We start from the raw sequence: 26405 nt of genomic DNA on the forward strand, positions 1-26405 counted from the left end.
ATAATTTGTACAAGGTATTTAACAATGGATTTGAGGTTTGTAAGAAGGAAGTTATAGATTTCTGACTTCAAATATAAATCCAATACTTCAATGATAAAAAGACCAGTGCTTTAGCTTATTCGGCCCATAGAGTCAACTACAATGAGGATTATCACGTACAACTTTATAATGTTCTATGCACATAAACTATAAACAGTTTAAGAATCAAAACGCGATAGATCAAATGTATATATGCAATTCTAAACTAGTCTAGATTGCACTTTAACTCCTAAGGTCGGGGAGACAGACTGGTGTTAGTGAACAGATTGTCCTTCGAGAAAGTACATGCAAATCTGACCCTGAATGCCCAAATGAAACAACAAATCGACACCAACAGTTGGATAGGTTATTATTAGATTAATAACCTTCCTCTGAATTTTATCGGGTATAGCTCCCTGTACAAGGTTTACAATGAATTAATTATAGGTACTTTTGACCAGAAAGCACGAAAGGATAACAAGCATCTATCCGTAAACACAGAATAGACGCGAAACCTAGGAACTAAAAAGAAAGGAAACAGAATAAAATAGATTATGCAAAGTTAATCTGCTGTACACTGCATTACATAATGTAAACGAAAATGTATCTTCCATCCTCTTGAGAGAATTAAAAAAATCAGAGCTTTAAAAGACGTTTTGAAAAGATGATGCAACAAGAAAACAACGATATTGAAACGTAATTCAGAGAAAACTGAAAATGACGCAAAGTTCATGATCAGTGGAAGGAAAATACACCATAATCAAAGTTCTGATGTAATTAACCTCCAGCCTCCCTTCCCTGACTGCAAAAGATCACAGAGTATCTTGTACACATTACAACCAAATCACTATTTCAAGAAAGACGGAAACTTCTTTCACAATGTTACATCAACCATTAAAATTCTATCTCTAAATTAGACACACAGTCCTGGAAAAGAGAAATAACCCATGCTCTGCCTCTCACAGCCTCTCAAGAAAAATGGAATAATTTGTAAGCTCTCCTCCCCGCCTGAAGCTCAAAGTTTGCAGTCTGGAAGAAGCCAGAATAGAACCCCCTGTATTCATAGCCTCTGTTTTGCTGTAGCCCAAAGTCTCTCAGCCAAAACTCAGAAAACTGGAACCCTTTTTTGTTTGATGCTTTCACCATATATAGAATTTGCGGGCAAACTGTTCAGTTTCTATAACTGATTCTTGAAATAACTCTTCCCATACTTTGGAATTATCTTCCTCCTTTTCGGAGTCCAGGATATGCCCGTTATCACCTATTGGGTTTATATGATTTAATTAAAAACACACCCCTTATTCTCGGGCAAAGGTCTTCTTTTATCCTCTTTTCAAAAATATCACAAGTGTTACTTATGATATTTAAGCATAAACCTCCCTCCAAGTAGGATGACAAGTGGCTTGATTTTACTGCTTGAGTGAATAACTTTATAAATACATTGAATTTTCTTGCATGAAACCTGGCATCCATTAAAAATAAGCTCGGTTTTTAATGACTTTTCACCTGCTGAAACTATCTATGGAATTTGTGAAATATCAAAGCATCCAAAATTGTTTTCTTACATCACTGCCACAAATTTGTAAATGCGCACACCTCTATTGGCATCTTTCTTTGCATCATTTCCTGATACCATGATAGTCATATCTTATAAAGATAGCATTTGATATCTCAAACGTACTTGTGTGCATTCTGTAATCATTTCACTTGGTGAAGATTGTAGTTGGCATTATTTATCAAACAATGTTTACGAATCTTCATATCCCTAAGTCTTCGCGATCCATTTCCTTTTGCTAAAATATAAATAGTGAGTTCATTCCTTGGTTGAATCTCAGGGACACACGATCACATTGAGAATTTGGTTGGTCTACCACCTCTGATTGTCATCCTGATGCATATGAGTGCGGGTGTATGAACAGAAATCCCTTTGCTTTGATTGGGTTTGAATTGAATTTAACAGGCTCTGTGATTGATTCCATAAATTGCTTTCTTCAATACCCTGTTCAAAGAAACGCTTAAGAGCATTCGCCAAATCCATTTCAAATGGACATATCCTTAGTCATCCATATTTTAAAGATACCCATACTCGATTACCATTATGAGCTTATATGCCCTCGAGCTGGAGATGATGGATTTGAAGACAAGTATAAGTTGCGACACATGTATGGGCTTGGACCATGGCCCGATACATGCTAGATTGTGGATGGAAATTATCACAATGTTGTTGTTGGTTCTGAATTTGAAGAAGAACCCGTGCCATATCACGACTCCAAACACTTCATCAGATGCGCTATATGTGCTGCCCGAGCTATGTGCATGACCATGCATTCTCTTCAAAACTGTGCACCATGCAGTCCATTGGCTCTAAAGATCTTCACGTGCCTCTTCATGGTGCCAACTACACAGACCCGAACTCATGTTCTCCCCTTCTGAGCATTATGCCCGATATTCTTTATCAGCATGGAGATCGGGTTCTTTGCGAGTTCCTGTGGTCGTTTGGATGTGAGTGCTATAATAATGTTTAAATCAACATTGCGGCTTAAAACATGCATAATCTCTTGCTGTCGGGTTGGAACACTTCTTCCTGACATTATATTTCAATGCCTCTGCACTATGATTTTCCGAGCTTTGAATGATGGAGTATATATATATTTTAAAGAATTGGAGGGGGGTGACAACTTATTGTACATGAGGATGCCGATATCTTCATTCTTTGCCAAGAATTAATGCTGATATTTGGTATTCACCGCACGTGCCTCCAAATACAAAAATGAGCAATCCATCTTTAGATGATTAAATGTGACCCGACTGTCAGTTTGGCTTTCAAGTATATAACAAATAATTCACAGGCATGTCTTACATGACCAGTTTCATCTCAACAAATAGCTTGTACCTTCAATGCTTCCCAAATTGTGACCTCTGAACTTACGTATTGACCTTGAATCATGAACTGGGGCTAGGCTTTGAACTTTTTTGAATTAACAAATCTGTGATTTGAACCCAGGATCTAAATCTGCAAGCTGAAGCAATAAGCCACCCTGAACTTCTGAACCATCGAACCACTTTGAACTACTTCGAACCTCAGTTCGAAGTGGTTCAAAAACTCTGAACTTGAAGTTTTAAAACTGTGACCATATCAGGTACTAACAACTGGACACAGATTCAAAAACAATTAAATATTTCACAATATCTGCGATGATCGAGTTTAAAATGCCATAGATGACCTCGTTCACTTATTGGACATAAATTGCTTACAAAATTTTAAAAAAATTGTTATAAAGAATGAATCAACTGCAATTTAAATCTCCATGCCATTTAAATAAAAAAACAGAAGCAATAGACTTTTTATTTATCATTAAAATAAAATATTTGAATTCACATTATAAAGCCATATTTTTGTTGCTTATTCCTTCATACAAATGAATAATGCTTTTCTTCTTTGGAATGTTGAATATTTTTTATGGAATGTGTATATATCCCCTATTTATACATTGATATTTCCTTTGCAAAACTAAATTGCACCTTTTGAGCTAACCAACTATTGTGTTGGATGCATTTTACTTATGAATAAAATATTATATTTATTAATCTTATTAAGTGCTCTTATTAGTTATTAGTATCGTTTCCTTGCAATGTTTCTTTTCCAATGTGGAGCCTTCTTGTCACTGCTCAACTCTTCTTTCTTGGTATTTCGAACATATTAGACTTTTATAATCTCCATTGTTGTGTGTGTTTAAACTTTAAATTATACTACAGCAGTCCTTGCTTCCTGTAGGCGGCACTTTAATTGGGACTTGACATCCTTTGAAATAAATTTGACTTTAGGCAATGATGCCACAGCTAGGGATTTACAGTAGTCACATCTTCCTTGTAATATTCATAGCATTGGAACTCTGTGTTCTGCGATAACTCTTGCAATTGATATCACGACTTTCTCCTCACACCATGCCGTCATTTGCTTCATCAGAAATGAAGCAATGTGTGATGTCCAGGCTGGTTTTTGGTTGTATTGTTGCCGGCTTGTCTCTACTTTTATATTTGGCACACCTTTCTTATTTCACCCTAACACACCTTTCTTATTTCACCCTATACACAACCTTGCAGGGAGAACCTGCCAAAGCCGTATACTGGGTCAGAGATAGATCTCTATATTTGTGAACAGAATGCCGGATTACTTTACTTGATTCTTTGCAAGAGCTTCCTAACGCCTCTGTATCTTTGTGATTATTTGCTTTTATTGTTACAGTTTTATATTATACTCATCGCTTGTCTCCTTTGACCCGTCCATATCCATCATCATGATGCTGGGCTCCAAGTTCTTCAAGAGTAATGACACCCAGCTTTGTAAAGATTCTATACGGTATATAATCTCTGACGTGCGTATTTGCTGATGGACAGTCCTCATCATTGTGTTCATGTGGTGCTGAAGAATTCTAAATTCAAAGTAATCCCAACACATTAGATTTCTTGTGTTCTGCCGTTAGTCTTCATGGTTTTGTATCATGGAGTTTGTAAGAATCAAAACTTTATGTACTTAGTTATTTCTGTGACTCCTTTATGTTGTAGTGTATTTTCCCATTGGCTGAGTATATTCATGTGTCAGTATTTCTGTGAATACATCATATATGCTGGAGATGATTTGTTCACCGTCTTGTACTGTTAACCATATTTTTGCTGTCTTCCATAATCTAACTTTTACTCTTCTGGAAAATTCTATACACATTCTTATTTTTACTTCATAGTGCCTTTAAGTTTCTGACTTATGATTTCCTGTTTTGTATTACCTATGGTATTGTGACATTCTTATTGCTTTCTTTCTCAGGTCATCTAACTGCTTCTTTTCATCATATCAAACTAGACATCACACCTGGGCCATTCACCATGGGAACTCTAAACAGGATCAGAGACCTTTAATCCTTCGTGAACTTTGGGATGAATTTCCTTCATCAAACCTTTTTTTTTTAACAGTAACAACACCTTAAATAGATTAAGAGTCACTGCCAGATTGTTACAATCAGAATTTGAGAAGTCCAACAGTCACTGTGGTAAGATAACAATGTAATTTAGCTTGTGAGCTCAAGCCCTTGAGATGGTTGCAAGGGGTAAACAATTTCCAATGAACGAACAACTCCTGACTGTTACTGTCATGACAGTAATATTCTGATGATCAAACATAAGCCCACAATATGGAATCCCTGTCTAATGGTGGGGAATAGTGTTGAAAAAGGATCACAAATTACAACCTTTAGAAATGATTATGAGAAAGTATATGACAATGGCAAAACATGACTATGACTGTCACAGACTTAGGACACTTCAGCAGGTCACCTTGCTGATCAGAGAAGAATTTTAAGTTCATTCATAACCCTTAATTAACAGAGTTGCACCATAATTTTAAAGTGATTTGAATCAAAAGACAGATGCTAACTGTACCTTATGTGTATATATTTTTATCTTCGCTGACCAGTATTTGCTTATGAGATTATTTGACATCAATTATTATCCCTTTTGAAGCCTCCAACGTCATAAATGGAGGCCCTGGTTTTTGGAAAAAAATAGGGTTCCATCACAAGCAACAACAAATCCGCAGTAATGAAGGCAATAGTTGGTGTCCAAAATCCTGATCAATTGCAGCCAAGTGTTGGAAAATTTGGTATACAACAATGCCAAATTTCCAATCAGAATAATCAGAATGAAACTCAGAATTTCAGAGCACAATTTATCACGTTTTTCAATGGTTCAAAACTTCAAAGTGCTAGTCAGAAGAAGAATCAGTCCTCACTCCTCACAAACCCTTGAAGAAACCTTCAGCCAAAATTCACAAAAGATGAAAACCAATAGACAAGAATATGCCTTTTTTCCTTCATGAAGTTTCTTTCATAAGTTATAATAAAAAATACAACTTGTTTTCTTCGTCACACTTTTCATTAAAGAATGCTTCATCAATAGACTCTTTGATTAGAAGCTTTCATTTTAATAATTTTGAATAAATAACTTCCAAGCTAAAAGCGTCATGAAGACACTTTTCTTTTAAAAGGCTTCTTCAACACACCATCAAATTGTAATGATAAAGTTATTCATTACGATAGCCTTAAAAAATAACTTTTAATTTGAAGCTCTGTTAATTGATTCAATCGAACATTGACGATGCCAAACACTGAGTTCCTCCACTGTACTGCTAAAAACTGTGATTGCCCACAATTGACTTACTATAAATAGCAAATCAATCAACAAAGATGCTCAAGACTATTTGTCAACTCATGACGGTTGCAATGATGAATTGACCTCTCCCAGCTACAGGAACTTGCTAAAAATGGGGACATTAAAGAGAGAAGTGTGAGGTGAAAGCCTTTATTCCACCCTCATATATGATTCATCGTGGATGTCATGTGTGACACCATGACAACACCACGTGAGAGAATTTGTGGTGATTTCCTTGTACTTTTGAAATGAATATTATTGTGAGATGACGATCTCACAATGATAAGACACTTGTACATTGTTACCTTCATTGTGAGGTGACGGTCTCACAATGATAAGACACTTGTACACTGTTACCTTCATTGTGAGGTGACGATCTCACAATGGTAAGACACTTATACACAGTTACCTTAATTGTGAGTTGACGATCTCACAATGATGGTTGATAACTCATAAAATAATGGATATTCATTACATATGTAGATATTTTAAAATCCATTATAGGGGGTAGCGCATGTTGTGATACTCGAGGACATGCCATAATGGTAGATATCATACTTCCATTAAGGAGGATAGGCATATGGTGGTATCCAAGGACATTATGGTAGATATCTTAAAAGTTAAAATCCTTTATGGTGGATAGCCTATGTGGTGGTATTTGAGGATATGCCATGAAGGTAACCTTTTAAATCCATTATGGGGGTAGCACATGTGGTGGTACTCGAGGAAATGCCATAATGGTATATATCATAAATCCATTATGGAGGATACCAAATACAGTGGTATCCATGGACATAATGGTAGATATCTTATAATCCTTTATGGTGGATAGTGCATGTGGTGGTATTCGATGGGTAGTGCACGTGGTGGTATCTGAGGACTTACCATAATGGTAGATATTCTAATCCATTATGGAGGATAGCGCATGTGGTTGTATCCAAGGACATAATGGTAGATATCATAGAAACCCTTTATGGTGGATAGGGCATGTGGTAGCTTCTAAGGATATGCCATAAAGGTAACTTTCTAAATCCACTATGGTGGATATTACATGAGGTAATATTTAAGGACATGCCATCTGGTAGATATATCCAAAATGATCATATCGCATAAGGTGATATCCAAGGATATGTCTTATGGAGATATGTAAAGCTCACTGTGATGTTTATGGTGAACCATAATAATGCAATCATTATGATTCTACCTAGTATGAAAACCTCCCTAGCTAAGAGGGAGTGTTGTTAGCTTTAGGAGACTTAATATTTCGAATAATTATTTGAGATATTAATTAATTAATTTTATTAGGACATTTATATATACTTATATATCATTCTCATAAGTAAATCATTTAAGACAGCGTCAGAGGGACAAACTAGAAGTAATCAAGAGGACTCCTCCCTAGTTAAGAGGGAATGTTGATATTATTATAATTATGGCCGAATTCCTTCAAGCTGACATAAGATAACGTAAAGCTTGTGATAATTTAATTATTGTGTCAGCAATAATTATATGAAATTGAAAATATAATTATTATTTGTTGACAATATAATTTCTATATTAATAATAATTATATTATAATATAATAATAATTATATTATATATAATTCTAATTATAACATAATGAAATGTGGTGTACCTTGGCTATGGGGCCGCACCATCATATATGTAAGAATATTAAGTCTTCCTGTAAGATGGAGATTCAAAAAAACACACACTGCTTGTGGGACCACTCTTTCCAGCGCTCTCGACGCCCTTTATTGGAGTAGTTCATTACCTCTTTCTTCTTGAAGTTGGGTTGTGACACCACAAGGCACTTGGATCCACCTTGCCAGCCTAGATCTGCGAGACCTTGGAGACCCAATTTATAGAGATCTAGTTCCAATTATACCACCTCTTCTAGTTCCAGGCACCTTTAGAGATAGAGACAATGACACCGTTTGCATTGCTCCACTATGATTTAGAGCCCTTTTGGATTAATCATTCAAAGACCAAAACACTCTACAAATAGCCCAATAACCCTCAAGGAACACTCACTATCCCAATTATACACTTTTGCCAATATGACTCAATCTTTCTTCCAAGACCCAACATTGATTCCAAGCCCTCCTATGGTCTCTCCAAAGCCATTTCAACTTGTGTCAACACTTATCAAGTGCCCACTACACTCACTGTATCAAAGACCATTAATGATTAATCATACTCGAAACTAGGCATTCCTTCCTAGTGTTGAAGTATAGCATCAGTCAAAGTGATATACTCATTACATTGAGTATTTGTATTCATGATTGTTTTTTGTCTTATATTATTGATAAGAATAATATATATATATAGTTAACTAAAAATGATTAACCATAGGGACATGTCTCTTGACGAGACATGTCCCCTCTTATATTTATATGAGATCCAAATCTGCATTTGGAAATCATCAATCACATTGACTACATTTGCAGAAACGATCCTAGAAAAACAACATGCTATCAGAGCCAAACTGCAAATGAAAAGAAATGAGGTATAGTAAAGAAACTAATGAAAAGAAAGTGGAATAAAAGTTGTTGATATTCCATGATGATTGGGCCCCGTATATGATTATTATTTTGAAGGTTCATATTCAACAGTGTATTTGGGTTTTAGAAATAACAAGGGAAGGAAATAGGCAGGGACCTGAAGTGATTTAACTGCTTAGACCAAACACCAAGCATAAGCAGATAAGCAGATAAAATAGAAAGCATCATAGATGCAACATACGCCTACGATTCAATGAGCATCACCCCACATTCTTTTCAGCATATCATCAAACTGGGAAGTGAGGATATGGAGGAATCAACATCGATTAATTGGCAGAATATAGTAAGGAAAGAGACGGACTGGAGTGTTTAATACAATAAAGTCAAGTAGACAACTTGGAAACTCATCCAATAAATCATCCAACTCTATTGCCCTTGTTTTGATAATGGAAACAATACAAGGAAATTTCAAATTAAACTCGTGATAGTAAAGGAGGTACTAAGGGGAAAACAAATCAACATTCTTCATAGCAAAGATTACTTGATCAAAGACTTATTTTCATATAATTAGATCTTGACTCCTAACATTGAAGATTCGAGCACAAATATAATTAAAATCATTTCATCCATATATATTACAATATCTTAGTCAATATCTTGGTAAGACATCTAGAACCAGCAATGCAACGTGGATCAAAATTTTTGTTGATACCAACACATTCAAACCCAGATGGTAATACTTTCTTATGGAACCACATCAGCACATCGATATTTATATTCATCTATAAATATCAAACAATGATAAGGAATATCAAACAAGAGATGGAGATAAATGAATCATAAATGTTACAATGCAAATAGTTTCAACTTTCAATAATGCAAAGAGCTAGCACTCCAAATAGTATGACAAATGTCACTCCTACTTTTTAGACAAGATTAAGTGGGCAACTAGATGAAGGTCATTACATCGACACCATAATATATAGAGTAACCGGCCAAAGATGTAGATAACATGTATCAGAAATATACGTGTCATAATAAATCCTAGTTACACTTATATTGAATCACTCGATGTTGAAACGAATATTGGTGCTCCAAATGAAATGAAAGTGTGAGAAATGGAAAGTGTATGAGACTGGTAGTGTGGTAAATCTCTTGCATCATCACATGAAAGATTAAAGAATATTCTTTGAGGGCTTGCTATGTTTCCATCTGAAGATTGAAAAATCAAAATTGAAAGGTTTTACTCTATTTTTGACACATGTAATTTAATCATAACATGGTGAAGGAGAAATCAAGTGCGCTGCAATTAAAGATAGCAAGATATTGTTATGAAGGGGTGCACCAATAATATTAAGACATGCCTTATTAGAGAGGTGTAACCTTAGGCCAATAGAGTTCATAAAGCCTTATTAAAAAAAAAAAAGAGGCTTGATCATGCTTCACACAGAATCCTTATGTGCGGCAGAGAAGAAGTTGTAGGCTATTGTTGAGCAATGAATCAGGGTTGCGAGTGATATGTTGTGAGATGCCCACCCAACATCACAGAAGTAGAGGTAAGGAGTTTGAAATGCTATGGTGTTCAACACTATATGACTACACGTAAGGAAGGATTTACAAGGAGTTCATTTAACTCTCCTTTGACCGAGCAATCATTTGGTGCAAATACCCACCGCAAAGACAATGAAAAGAGAGCATTGTGGCTATAGTCGAAGTGAACCCGATATATTTGGGTTAATACAAGCATTACGTGCCTAAGTTTTTATAAGATGAAATGTTAATAAGATAAGGGTGATGTGTAAATACAAATGAGATGGGATCCAATATCAAATATATAAAAAAAAGGGGTATGAACGTTCGACCCTTAATTATATATTGTGAAGGGTAACATCACTTGTAGAAGTTATAAGGTATGAGAAAGTGTATTTAAATTATGTATGTTACCATTTCATAGTTAGGTTATTCATTTTATAAAGAGATGAAGGATTAGATTATTATTGAGAGTTGTTATGTTATAGTAAACTAATTCTTAAATTTATCATATTGTTATGAATTATCATTATAACAATGTGTAAATATGTATTGTTAAATGATTATTCTTTAATGTAATTATAAATTGTTCTCTTATAAGGAATCTAATGTAATAATTTACTATTATTAGTAAGTGACAAATAAGTTTATAAGAACCGCTATGTAGTAAATAGGAAGTGTGGAAAGAGGGAGGAGTATATCACCCATGTTGGGGTAAGAGAGATCCACATTAGTCATGTCCTAGCTCGAGAAATTGTAATTCTTCCATCCCTTATGTGAGCTGATATATGTGTTATCTAGAATTTCTAATCGAATTTAGTGATGATCTTTACAACTTGGTTCAGGTAAAACTAATTAAATCAAGTTTCGACTTCTAGTGAACCTCATATCCTTTGTAGGATCATTATAAACCAACCTAATGGAAGGGGACATTAAAAGTTATAAATAATTGTTTGTCGATTACAATATTAATGTCTAATGACACAAAAGATTTGATAAAAGAATATTGATGTACAATTTAGTATTCATCCTTGAATATTTTATTAATCAATATAGTTTACTATAAGAGCTATTTTGCCTTGATCTTTCTTCTGAGAATGTTATTGCAAGAAGAGGGAGCTTGACATTTCATTAGAGGCAACCTTGAAAGAGAGGGAGCTGATGGAGGTTGTGATTCAGTTAATCTTTGCCTTATTGAGAGGGAGTAAACCAATGTTGTGATGGAATCTTCAATAATCAATAAATTTTAATAGACAAGAGGACTAGAATTCATGCAACTATGTGAATGGGCCTACCTCTTGTGTACATCATAAGAAAGTTGTGACTTTAATTAAACTGTCTACGATCTCTCTTTCATAAATGAAAGTTGACGTATGAGTTGTAGAGTCATTCAAGTGGCACAATCATACTCAATCAAGATATTGGCGTATTGTGGACGAGCTTGTGTTAGCTTCTACTATTAAGCTTAATGAATGTTTGGAGCTTCAATGGATGGAAAGAGCAAGTTGAGACTTAGAAAGAAGTCGCCAAATTTGATGTGATATAAAAGTGTTCAACGATATAAGAGTGAGATTTTACATTGTGGGGGGGAATAAAAGGCAATGCTTCATTCCCACTTGACCATCTTTAGGAAAAGAGATATTCCACGACCCTCATGTGTAGATAAACTTGTATCTTCTACATTTATCTATTCATTTATTTGTAATTCTATACATACTATAAGGGTTATTTGCTTTGATCTTTTACTTTATGTTTGAGGATATTCTTATAGGAAAAGAAGGTTGGTACTTTACATATGCTACCAAATATTGTGCAGACTAAATCTAATGATAGTAGTTCCAAAGACCTTGATGATTAAGATGGATAAAGTGAGGCTCTTGAAGAAAACATCTTTGATGATTAAGATTATGAGATTCTTCTATATTAAGAGGGAGTATGACAATTCTTTGAAGGCAATGCAGGAGCTTAGAAGATTGATACTCAGAGGGAGTCTAGAAATACATGTGAGTGACTGCATGATGTTGATGGGTCCACTCCTATGTATATCGTGAAGGAGTGATTAGTTCGATAGACATCCTTGGGTAAAGAGAGTTTCTGAGGAAGTAACTAAAGGATCTGACTTCCCAGGATCAATGTTCGGAGGGAGAAATTTTGAGATTCAATCCTTTGAGGATGATATCTTCTCTTTGAGGAGAAGTTCTAAGAGAAATTCTTTATAATGGGCTCTCCTCTATGAGAGAGAAATATGAGGTGAAAACCCTTTGTACCACCCTCTGACTGGGTTCATGGTGGTTGCTATTTCACATATGATATGTAATGAAAGGTGATGATCTTTCATTGACATATATAAACAGAAGGTAACCATTATAAGATGATGATCTTATAAATGGTAAAATTGTTATCATGGTTCTTTGGGCCGGATTTTGCTGGACACCATGATAACAAACAAACAGAAGGTAATCTTTGTAAGATGACGATCTTGCAAATGATAGGCCTGTTATCATGAAAATTCTAGATATTGTTTCGGACAATTAGAGATCATTGATAACGAATGCATTATGATTACTCTAGATATTGTTTTGGACAATTAGAGATCATAATATATGTTATGATAGTGTTCATAACATTGTGATTGTAGTTATTTGACAAGTCACTATTTTAGAGTGTTAAAGTTAGTTAATATGTTGTGTATAGATATCCTTGATACTAATATCTCATAAAATGTCTTTTTGTCGCTTCTCCTTTGCTAAGAGGGAGTGTTGAAGTATAGCATCAGTCGAAGTGATATACTCATTACATTGAGTTTTATATTCATGATTGTTTTATGTCCTATATTATTGATAAGAATAATATATATATTATATAATTAATATTATATATATTATACATTATATATTATTATATAATAATATATTACATATATAGTTAATATATTAATATTACATATATACTTAAAGGTGAGTTATTTATATAGTTAACTAAAGATGATTAACTATAGGGACATGTCTCTTGAAGAGACATGTCCCCTCTTATATTTATATGAGATCCAAATCTGCATTTGGAAATCATCAATCACATTGGCAGTGTTACTACATTTGCAGAAATGATCCTAGAAAAACAACACCTAGTAGCCCTACTTTCACTGATTTTTGGACTTTTGACCCAACACTTTCAAAACACTTGCCAATCAAATTGATGGTTTAGAAATCCAAGTTGGATTAATTTTGGAACATATGTATGTAATGTGGCAATTTGACAGTTTTCAAGGGCCAATTAGCCCATTTTTATAAAGCAAGCTATAGGAATACTTAACTCCTTCTCAAACCCCTAATAGTCTCTGGTAGGTTCCAAAACAAAGGATTTTGGCATTGGTTTGCAGACAAACACCTTCCACATGGGAAATCTACAAAACTCCCATTAAATTGGCCCAAAACCTAAGGCTTTCTCACAACCCCATCAAAATTCACTTCCAACTCCTGAAAATGGACTTCTCATCATCCACTAGACATGTACCAATGATTCCAAGCATAAAAAGCCCCTCTTGTTAAGGTACTTTGGTAGCTGCTATAACCATGGCACCATTCTTATGCACATGTCAGCATATTAATCACGGTGTACACCCACAGAATTAAACTTCCTGCAATTTCTGGTTAGTGACATCATTCAAGGTAACAAGAGCCCATTCTATGAGAATCAGAGGTGCCATTCATAGAATGGCTCTTGAAGCTATTGGTACCCTCAAAGTTTGTGGCAAATACAAGTTCTAAAGACCTGTAAGCACTTTTATGATAGAAACTGATTACTCAAATTTATAAGGGCATTGAATAATGTGTAATATTTTCTAATTTTAATCCACAATTACATATAACAGAGATTCAAACAAATATAAATCAATAGACCATGCCAAATCACAAGGAATTGCAAGAAGATAACCTTCTTATTGAATCTCTTCTTGTCAGTCCATACAATTTGTAATTCCCAATCTCCCGTTATATAATGCCTTCTAGAGGCTTTATATAACCTGCCATCAACTTCCCAAACCGACTGATATAGTTCAGGTTCATCAAAACATGCTTAAACCTCCTGATCTAAGTTTCCTGCCCAAGACCAACTAACCGTTGGTATGTGAAAATTCAAATCTTAGAAACTAATTGAACAAATTCCTAATGACTCAAAACTTTGGATTTGGTCTTTTATGACCTTATTACATCATTATCAATCCTAGGCACCTAATTGACTCAATTGAGCATCATTTTGCCATATGTTAATATTTTGGTCCTAGGGTCCTTATCAAGACCCTTAGGACATTTGATCATTACATCCAATTTATCATACTCAAAAGTCATTATTGGTTTCAAAACCTCTAAATTTGGTCTTAGTGGCTGTCCATTATCTTCTTCATGCTTTGAAGGCTTTATTGGTTTCCTTCGTCTATTAGGTTGTCCTACACCACACTACCACCACCACTACCACCACTTCTATGGTCTATCCCTCTATTCGAGGGTTCTTCTTTGTCTCTTCAGCTCCTTAGATTTGGTTGGTGTGGCGGGGTTACTGTCTTGCCCCTTCAACCCCCTGGCTTGTTGGGTTCTCAGCTTGTTGCTTGTTCCTAGTTCCTTCCCTTTCTCTTTTCTTGTTGGTTTCTGATCACCATTGGGGCTCTTGCAGTTAGATTTTTACCTGTTGCACCCTTAGTCCCTTTGACCTGTTTGTGGTCACTCGTTGGACATTAATAAATTTATCTCTTTCTTTATCGTATCTCTCAACTGAATGGTTGAGCTCTGTATCCTCTTGTATATATATATTCTAAATTTGTGAAATAGTATTTTAAGGTATTTGTGAGTTTTCATGGAAAGCTAATCGTAAATTATCCACTATAGTAAGATAACAGGGACAACATATGTATGTTATCTGTCCAATGTTACCATTGTAAGTATTATAACAGTACCTTGACACATTTGTCAACTTTGTCTTGTGTAATCTTGAATGGAGGGCACTCCCTGTGATGTCCCAAACTTGAGAACACTAATTTGTATCCTATTTTCTTAAATTTTAGGGGGCTTCTTTCTGTTTAATCCTTTAATTATCCTCAATCCTTCATATTATTGATTACTGAACTGATTTCACTCTAATTTAATTGCTCAAGGGCCAACAATGGTTATGCCCAATCTTTGGTAAATCAATCACTATGTTTGATGGTAGAGTCAATTGAATTATTTCTCAAGGAAGAGATAATGGTGTCTTATCACATGAATATCACTTGATGGATGCAAATGAATATATATAAAATTATTTATTCTATATCTCCCGATTGATAATATTCTGGGGGTGATTCTTTCGATTGCTGAGATAATACCCTATGTGGAAGTTTTGATATGTTGTGGTTCTATGTGAATCTGATTATAAGCATAGCAGGTAAAGATGTAATAATTGTTGCTTTTGCAATGATCTAATTACTTTTCCTTTGCTGGATATCCGTATGATCTTTTGCTAATCAATGCTGATTATCACTGTTCTTATTCGCTTCTAATGCTTATCAATATCTCTTGCAAGACAAGTGTATGACATTTGTGATCTGGTTTGGTTAACCTGCAACTATATTGACTCTCCTTTAAGAATTTGCCTCCAGGTTTCTGTAACTGATAACGTTGAATGACCAATTCTCCCTTCCGCAGTCCCAAAGTGGATAAATAGCTAAGACGAGTCCTTCCTAATAGATCATGTCGACTCTATTAATAGTCCATCTGTCAAGTGTTACTAAGTGTTGTGCTTCTGAGATTACCCAGCAACGTTACTGCTATTTAGTCTGGTAAGAGCTCCGTTGTTATGGTGTCTCATCTCTATTCTGTGCCATGTAGGCCTTCTTCCTTGTCTGCCTACAAGTCTTTTGTTGAGCTGATTGTTTTTTGATTTGATGATCTTCAACTCAAGGGCCTGCTTAGAGAATAACGTCTATGCTGAACTCTAATATGGTAAAAGTTTATATACTTGGATTATGAACTTCTGTCTCTGACTCACGCTGCTTCTCTATCATCCAAGGACTGGTTGTTTTCTAAGTTTGCATACGGGGGATCCAATAACATCTGTATGTGTCAACGTGGACTTCATTAATTAATTTACTGATTATATTTGAGGTTGACAGCTGCCGATCTGTTTGGCCGAATAAATAGTAAATAGTATAGGATGCTAACTCGTAATTCATTGTACCAAATGTTCAATCTCTTCTCTGGCTGTGTCTCTATATCTTTCCTTCAATGGTTCCAGATCTATATCCAGGTTCCTCTGTCTGCCGCTCATTGGAGATTTTCTCTGCTGAGTCAGATGCCCCTGCTTGATGTATGCCTGATGACTAAGTTCCCTGTAAGATAATTATTCATGCTCCAATATGCTGTGAGAGTTTCGTTTTGCATATGATACCTTATTTTTTCCATGTTGGCTGCCTGTTACTGTTTATATACACAGTGCCCATAGACAGAAGGTCATGACCCTTCCCAAGGCTGCAATTCTAAAGGACAACTACAAATATTTTAATACCCTTTTTACTAACATGATCGTCAGTATGATGTTAATATTAATACCGGTGCATATAATAATTAGTTGTTATCAACATATAATATCAATCTTGCTGTGTGGAATCAATCGTGGTCTCTCTATGATATAGCCACTATCCATGTTTATTAGTTACCGTGGAATCATATTCATCACTCTTATGGTGTCTGCAGAAATCTGCTTATGATGGCCCCATCTCTAATGTTGTGGATATTGAAAATTCACTTTATTTGTTATTAATCATTATCATAGCTCTTTCACCATTAGAGACTGAAGTATTATTTTGCGTGGAGGTAATCATGGATTGATTATAGTATTAGATTCTTTATTACTGTTTATTGTTTATAATGAAATGATCAGATATATTATCTTTATTTATTATCTCCATATTGCCTTTTAAAATATTTTTTATTAGTACTAATTTACATTTATTAATAGATAAGGTTAAATTAATGTTTAAACTTATCTAATTATATTATTAGTCACTTATATAGTTATTATTATCTCACATTTAGTAGCTTAATATTATGAGATATCTATTAGATTCTCTTGGGAGTGTAATGTCCCCACTAGGAATACCTGCAAAACCAATGTTAGAATTTATCCAATGGTAAATCACATTCATTATTCTACCCTCTATCCTAACCCCGACCTTAAAGATGTCTTCATATCGGGATCGATAATCCTCTTGAGGATCCTTAGGTCCTTGGTTACTTCGCTGTCTTCTATGAAGTGCTTCCTTCAAGGTCCTTCCTAGAATAGATATTCTCTATCTAGGGCCCTTACCACATATGCATATGTTAACATCTATGGAATATTCCAGCCTTATAACCATATTAAGTTCACTCTCTTCCCAAATAGGGACTCTCTTCATCTTAAACCTTTAACCATTAAGTCCATGTGTGCCATTCCCTTTTAATTCTATATCTACATATACATATATATATTGGTATATATGTGTAAATTATCCACATGCAAATAAATTATTTCATAATTAAAACAATTATAGTGTACCCTCCTTACCTTTTTTCTTTTCTTGGTCCACTTGGCTCTCCGTGATCAACCTGCAAATAATTCCTCTTAATATCCTCAATAATATATATTTACTAGATGCTTATCTCATTATATGAATGTATATTTGTGTTATAATTCTTATTTATATCTATTTCATAAATAATACATATATTTTTATATTCACTATTTAATAAAAGTTTATTACTTATAATGTTCATAACTTATCATGACCCAATTATATAATTATATTAACATGTATAAAAAAAAAGGAAGTAAGTGGAGCTTTTAATGGTATTGGAGATTATGGTTTTAAATCATGTGCCTTTTCCCACTTTTACATGTAATGTCCTTTCTCAAAAAAGTATGTTTTTGCTGAATTATTTCCTGTGCTCCTTTCTACATAGGATGCTTGTTCTTAATAATTGCTGATATCTTAATAGGATGATCTTTTTTTTAATGTTATTTTATCCCTTATACTATTCCCATCACCTTGCAAAAGTATACAGTATGGGATTACCTTTTTTTGACTTTTCCCACATATATTACTTGCATTCTTATTTTGCATATCCACGGTGTATCATTGAATGGTTTAATCAATCTTTTCACTTTCCCTTCTACATAAGGTGCTATGTCCTCATTTTTTTCAATGGTTCTCTCCTAAATATATTTCCTAGGGCGCACCGAGCGGTGTGACCCTTGGACAGTCCATCCAAACTTACCAACAGTCACTCATTTTTCTTTATTTATTATTTGTTTAAGTTTGGAATCGGTCCATTAAACGAATGTCTTTATTATTACTGGTGTCATTATAGTATAGGGTCGGTGTAAGGGCGATGCATATTTGCTTATATTTTAATATTAGTTCTGAGATAATAATAACTATTAATTATTTTATTTTATTTTATTTGAATAGTGATAAGTGTTTACTCATTGGTTTATATTAGATATTGTTTAAGACTAATATGAATATATTTTAATTGATAATGGGCATTATTCTATAATTATATTTGCTCAACATGATTAGTCTTTATGCATTTATCATTGATATTGAACAATTATTTTGAGTAACTTTGATAATGAAAATTATTATTGGATTAAAAATCTATTATTCAAATGTCAGTAATTATTCATAGCTCAATCAAGGTTCATTGCAGGGAGAGGGGACATTACATTCCCTAGGGTACTTTTATGTAGATAGGCACTCCATAGGGTACTTTTATCTAAATAAAACTGGGTTGCATTTGAATAGGCGAATGTCTGAAGATATTGCATTACATCCAATTCAAATCATTAAAATGAACTCTCTAATTATTTTGGTATGAATGATTTGACGATAAGCCTGAACTCTATCCCTTTTGTCTGTGATCTTTCATATCATTTTAGGATATTCTCGTTTCTGATTTTAGGACAATATTAGCAATCAATTCCCTCTTTCTGAAACTCCTTACGTATAGCCATATATAACAAACAATAGGTTAAGCATGGATATCATCTTTCTGTAACTTTGTCACATAGCTAGTTATTTTTAATCCTAATCATTTTGGTTGACATCTTATTCTTTGTGGGTAAATTTTTTGCTGATTAGAATGTAGCTTTTATTTGTGATAGACTTATCCAGAAAACAAGGCCTGCGACTTTCCTAAGTGCTCAAGAAAACGTTTTGGAAAAGTTGCCACATCTGTTGTTTTGTTCTCTGCTGCTAGTATAGGAGCACTATGGCACGAAAGGTCCAATGGTATGCTTTTGATACTTTTTATTACCAATAGCTATCAATTTGTTTTGTTTCCCCCTATATATTGCCCGTTATATGTGTTCCTACTGCTCATATTTTTATTGCATATCAATTTGCAAGATGATGAATTTTAACCTTGTTTTAGGTTCCACTGCAAAGGGCTCTTCAGAGATAACAATAAATTTGTCCCCACAGCTTCATTACTTTTTGAAGGATTTGTGGCAAAAAGCATTAGAGTATAACTATCAATCTGCAATATTGTCAGATATTTCTGTATCAGGTATTCATAGTTATGTAACTGCTATTCTTGGTGTAGTGCATAGTTGATATAGTTTTCCTTATGATGTCAGACACTAGACACAGTTAGCCACACAATAATATGACTATTTCCGGTACTCTACATATTTTGTCACTGGTTCCTGTCAGTACATTTTAAGCAGTGATAGATATGGAGAAGAATTTGCAATGTTAAATAATTGATTCATCTGTGAATTCTTTAAACATCATGCAGTAGATTGGTGCACAAGGTTCATTCCTGATAAACTGGGTACTACACATTTTTCAAATAGCTTTCAAGCCGAATCCCAAAATGGTGTGGATACAGGGCCAAATTCAAAATATTTAACAAGGAGTTCTATTGCTGATGCTGCTGCTCAAGTTTCTCCAGCTGTGGTCAATTTGACCACGACGCAGGGTTAGTTTTTGTGCATGGACTTATACAAGTACACATTGTTTTTGTCTTTTTCATCAAGCTAAGAAATATCGTTTTGATAATTTATTTGTCTCTTTCATGCAAATATGAAGTTTTTGTTTTGTTTAGGCATGTTTAATTCCTATTATGTGGTTAAATAATAAGCAGGGATAACTTTAAGAAACCTCTCCCGAGAAAAATATGTAAAATGTTGGCGAATTCAACATTAAATGTGGAGGAAAAATTTCTAATCGAGGGTGATTTTTTGTAATGGCCCTTGCCACTAGGCCACTAATAACCACTAATACTGAATTGTGACATTTCGTCAAACACTTGACATGCTAACTAAATACACTGCTGAAAGTAAAATACTGAATAAAGGAAATTGTTGTGCAACAAATCTACTCAAATAACTGATGTAAAATAGTGCCAATATATTCATTCAAAGATAACCAAATGCTTTTACATATGATATGCGATTTTTCAACTCAAAGCATTACAACATGGCACATTACAAACAACTCTTACTGGCTGAATGCAACTGAGAATTTCTTGCTATTATAAACTGAAATGAAAGAACCTGGATTGAGCAAATGTTGGAGACTGAATGCTGAAGACGAAATGGTAATAATGCAACTCCAATCTGCCCTCAAACTTGATGACCGTACGGCCTGTAGGTACAACTGTACATGTACGGACTGGTACGACGCTTGGAAAAAATAAATGCTGGGTTGAAAGGTGCCGGAAATGGTGTAGAAATAATCGCCAGGCTCTTAGGAAAATTCTCCCAGAAAATAAAAATCAAACTCCCAGCCAACAGTGAGATATGAGCAAAAATGTATGTCCACGTTGAAAATCGAACCCTGTTGGAAATGTTCAAATAAGCCCAACTTGAAGTAGCTGAATACCACTTCCAAAGTGCAACCCTTCAAAGGATATTTCACCTCCTCAGTTATACAAATCCTTAGGAGGCTCCTTTCCTAATGATCAAATGACAATTTGCAGAGCAAGATGGCGCCACAAATGCTCAAAGAGAAAAGTAGTGTAAACTCAAGCCATAGGATGTCCAAATGAGAGGCCAAGCACTCTATTTATTCACTTTTCTAAGAAGCCTCTAAGAACTTCTAGAAATATCCATAAAATATTCTTATGAAATCCCTTTATAATGCACCTTTATATAAAAAGTAACTTCATAAAATAAAAAGTGCAACTCAACTCAAAATTATAATATTTTGGCTCTGCATAACACATAAAAATTAAAATATGATAAACCCCATCTCTCCAAGAGCAAATAAGACTATTCAATCCTCAAATAATCATCAGAATGACTCTCTCACCAAAACCATCTGCCTACAAGAGTCCATGATAGGCAAATTCAAGCAAAATAACATGTCACTAAAAAGGGGACATGACATTTTTTCATTCAAGGCAAGAGAGAAAATTATTTTCTATTGGCAAAATTTTCCTTTCCATATGAAAATTTAATAAAAATTGTGGTGAATAATTTTTATTTTTTTTGGTATGCAAATAAATGTAGGCGATTTTTTTTGGTCATAAACATTCTTGTAATGTAGGAGCCGAATTAATTGTTTCATATAATGCAAAATATTAATATAGTCGGCTAATATGTCAGTTGCTATAGAGCAAGGTTGCATGGGTACTCGTACCCACACCCTTGGTACTCATACCCACGTACCCAAGTACCGGGTACACGTATCCCACGTATCGGGTACTCGGTGGAGAGCATCATAGCTAAGGACCTTGATTAAGATTCTGATTTTTTTTTTGGGTTTTAATTTTTGTTTTAGCTTGTTCTTTATCAAACTTAATTCAATACCAAATCAGTTTGAAACTTTGATACTCATTAACAGTAAACTTTATCACTGTTCAAGTCATAAGTTTATCATTTGCAATATGTCATTGTTATACGATTTAGGATCTTCTTGTTCATGTTTAAAGTCTGCCTTCTTTGTTATGCATCTAAGCATTTATAATGTATTATTATTTCAAACATATAGCAAATCTGAAACTGAAAACAATACATTACATTTGCAAACTTTATCACTGTTCTTGTTTTGAAAAACCATTGTCATGACTCGTAATTTCAGATTTTTTATAAATATAAAAGCATAATTTTTAAATAAGTTTGACATACCCAAGTACCTCCATCCCCTATTATGAAAAATACTTTAAACATTAAACATTCAGCAATAGCATATATATATAATTTGACTTATGGCTCATATTTTCAGATTTCTTGTTTTGAATGCTCAATGTCATGACTCATGAGTCATGATATATATTTTGATTTTTATATTTTCTATAAAATATTAATTATATAGAAAAAATTAGGCATACACACATACCCCCGTACCCTATTTTGAAAAATATGCGTACCCGTAGCTGTTCCCGATCTCGTACCCACCTACCCGTGCAACCTTGCTATAGAGAGATTATTTCATTTTTTGGTTAATTTATAGTCACAAGTGGTCCATGGCCTAGATGCCAAGTGTACGTTGTACAATGTACTTGTAGTCTGCCAATCCATTAAGATTCAATTAATAATGTGCCCTTTTTATTGCCAATTTGGTTGTCATCACTTTTCATGTTATCATTTTTTATGGTGAAAGGAATTAATTTGGACTGTTGATGTAAGATAGATCAATGGCCTTAGCTCTATTTCGGCCTTAATTTAAAATGCTATGACATAACTTCTAATTCTTCTCGAAATTAGGACACGTGTCCCAAAGCCCAAAACATAAAATAGTTGGCTAAATGAGGGTAGTTGGAGACATTCGTCGGTAAAATGGTAGGTGATGCACAACCCTAGAGACAATATTATTATATTCTAAGGGCGAAATAACATTGTCCAATAAGAAAACATTAGGGAAGGCCTGACGAAAATTTTAAAATAATTGTGTCCTAAATGTATATTACATTGGCAATTGGACCGTGATTTGGGACCAATTATGTGTAAACTAATGAGTGATTAGCCTAAGATTTGGACCCAAATTATTTAATGTCTTGGCAATGTAGTTGACCCCATATGTAGGTTTTATTTGCCAAATTGCAATGTCCCAAAAAGATGAAATTGCCAATTGGTGAAGATTTGCCACTAAAAACATCACTGATAATAACATATTTTTCAGTGATGGATTCATCATCATACTTGGAATAGTACTATGGACATTTTAATTTAAAGGATGGGTAGCTTGTAAAGCATCAGTGATAAAGAAGAAATGGTTAATTTCAAAATGACATCTCTATGTTGAATGGGCAAGTTCCTGACTTTCTGTTATCGGAGCATTCATGTCCTATCCACCTGTATTATGTACCCTAATGGTGCTGAATTTTCATATCAACTTTTTCTCTCTTCATATGTTTTCTTCTATTAGTTGTTTGATTATGTTTTAATGCTTTGCATTAACTTAAAATTTGAAAGGTATCATGCATGTGTACAAGGCAAAGAACACATTAAGAGAACAGAGATAGTCCTTGAATGATATTATCAATTTACTTGATTTATAGATATTCAGAAGAGAGGCAGACCATGCATGACATGAAAAATGGCAAGAGAACACAATCACAAGAGAAAGAGACAGTGGAATTTTTGTGGCACTCTATGAGTTTAGCATATAACTACACTGTATTGTCAGATTTACATCCTGAAAGGCTAGAGGTGAAAAAACCCATAACAAAGTGATTCTGGGGGCATACCAAGGAAAAGTGACATCACATAACGTCCTTGGTGATGGAAATAAAATGCAAAGTTAAGTAGCATTGGCAGCTGCTCCAAGGAGCACCAAAGATACTCTATGAGTCTAAAGGCAAAGGTGTAAGGGAAAAAAAAATAACAGTACAGTCTAGCAATCCTGTGCTAGCATTTTATCTCATGGCAAACAAGCATTGAGGAAATTGAAAGAATAAGATCCCTTCAAACAAGAGCTCAAGTGTTGGCATGAGCTACAATTGATTCATCTACTTAAAAGTCCTAATGTTGTGTACTGAATTAGAGAGATATGATTTTGCAGGAATGCTTTTTTATAGCAACATATGAGTGTAGCTACAGCCATACCAAAATTTCTAGAAATAAGAATGACAGTGCTGACCTTATCGCCATAACGTTAATGTTAACACAATAAAGACATGAATAGTACATGCCTTGAATTATGCTGAACAGATGTTGACCTAGAAGAATGAATTGATGGCATAGGATCTAGTTTGTACTTTTTAATACTACAAAAATCACGTTGAATCATTGGTGGTGCCCCTTGGAACTCCATTTTCGAGGCCTCTTTTTTTCAGCCACTTGTCACTTAATCGCTGAGTTTGCATTGTCTTCAAGTCAATTATTGTCTACCCAGTCTGCTTGCAGAGTTTATCTTGTCTTTAGTCCTTTCATGATAAAAGCCATCAGATTTCAGAATGCATAAAGTGGCAAATTGTAGATGAAAGTGTGCACAAGGAGAGAAGTTTAGGAGGCAGAAAGGGGTGTAGTGAATTATCAATTCAATTGTTATTATTGAAGAGCACACATGAATTGAGAAGGTGAATCAATATTTCAGAACTTTCAATCTTTTAATTGCATGAAACCACATAAAACATCGTAAGAGCAACCATAAAGATGCATACACCAAATTTCTTGTGGAAAACCCTTACACAAAGGACACCAACCCAGTGTCCAACACAAAATACAAAAGTGAGCACCAACCCTCTTCAAAGCACCAACTACAGTTGGATGAGGCATCAACCCCAATTTGAGAGCACTAACTTTCAGAGAGCACCAACTATCCTTGACACACCAACTTTGAACATTTGAGGCACCAACCTCAGTTAGAGCACCACCTCAGAAACACACTGAAATCTGAAGTTCTCTTTATGTCCTCGATTACCGGCTCAAACAATATATATGTAGTAATACACATAACTCCAATCCTATGCAACATAAAATCACATCACATAAAATCACATCTCACAGAAAGTCTCCCTTTTTCTTTATTGTATCCGATTTACAATGATCTTGTATCTGTTGACTTCACACACAGCTAGTTGACATGCTCAACAAATAATCTCTTTGGTTGAACCAATCTCTGTATGCATAAAATTTCCTTCAATGCACGACCACCTCGACCTACACAACACAGGTTATTCTTTTAGCCAATGACACACATGTTCTACTTATTTGTGAACATTTACTATGAACACTCTAAAATGGGGACCCAAGCAAAATTCCACCTGCTTGACTCATAAACAAGTGATGAAATGGCCTCGTTCCATTTTTTAACAACCCAACTTATCTCAGTAATTAAATGCTGCATAGACCAGACAATAAAAACGCTTGGCTTTAGTTAATATTGCACGTTTCTTTAGAACATCATCATTAATTTGGAGCCACCCAACAATAAAAAGATAATCATAAAATAAATGTCCAAAGATGCGCCCAGCCAAGGAGTTATTGAATTTTCACCCTTGCAGCCTACCATCTCCATTTATCCTCTATATGTGATAGTACCTTAGTTGCCGATTCGTGACACGAATTTGATTCGGGCACATGAATCGGATCCGTGGATTCAGGATTTTTTTTTCCAATTATGATTCGTGGAGGATTTGTGCATATATATATATACATTAAAATAAGAGAAATATACATAATTCTAAAACTAAATCATTTCATAGTATGTATCTATGATTCTAGTATGCATCTATGAATCTAGTATACTTGACAATTAATCTATTTTCACGATTATAAAGAAAATCAACACGTTCACATTGAATTACTGAAAGTGAAAGTTTGTAACATTCAAAATATAGATCATTAAACTTAAAGTTTGTAACATGATTTACTCATAAAAGAGTCAAGAGTCAAGACTAAAGTTTTTGATTTAATCATCAAATGGATTTTCAAGAAAATCCGCATTAGAGGGGTACTGATGAGCTGCAAATGCTACATCTGTATCAGTAGAGGAACCCAAACCACTAACAGTAGAGGGGATTGTGAACTCATAATTTTCCTCCTCATCATCCACATCAATCAAAGTGGATCTAGCAAGATCTCGAATGGTCATATCTAAATTAGGAGTCTCGGGTGCCCAAACCTTTTCCGGCCCCTTCTTGTACATTGGATCCTTCCATGACAACAAGTGCAAATTGTTGTGAATGGACACAA

At 34.5% G+C, this 26405-nt stretch overlaps 1 protein-coding gene across 7 annotated transcripts in view; it reads left to right on the top strand.

Moving 5' to 3' along the window:
- DEG14 (Trypsin family protein with PDZ domain-containing protein) overlaps window positions 1-26405 on the top strand; it is a 213789-nt gene that overhangs the window by 26951 nt on the left and 160433 nt on the right. For 5 of the 7 annotated variants that reach the window (XR_016353291.1, XM_089789674.1, XM_089789666.1 and 2 more), the window contains 3 exons: window positions 19425-19551; window positions 19694-19828; window positions 20060-20242. Coding sequence is in view for 6 of the 7 variants with exons in the window: in XM_089789674.1 (XP_089645800.1) it covers window positions 19425-19551; window positions 19694-19828; window positions 20060-20242 (445 nt within the window). In the remaining variant the exon portion in view is untranslated. The remainder of the gene's footprint in view (window positions 1-19424; window positions 19552-19693; window positions 19829-20059; window positions 20243-26405) is intronic. The other 2 variants (XM_089789659.1, XM_089789684.1) reach the window with 1 other exon arrangement.

This window comes from Cupressus sempervirens, chromosome 1 (genome assembly GCF_028749045.1).
Source record: "Cupressus sempervirens isolate cs-2001-9-10 chromosome 1, ASM2874904v1, whole genome shotgun sequence".
NCBI classification, from domain to species: Eukaryota; Viridiplantae; Streptophyta; class Pinopsida; order Cupressales; family Cupressaceae; genus Cupressus; species Cupressus sempervirens.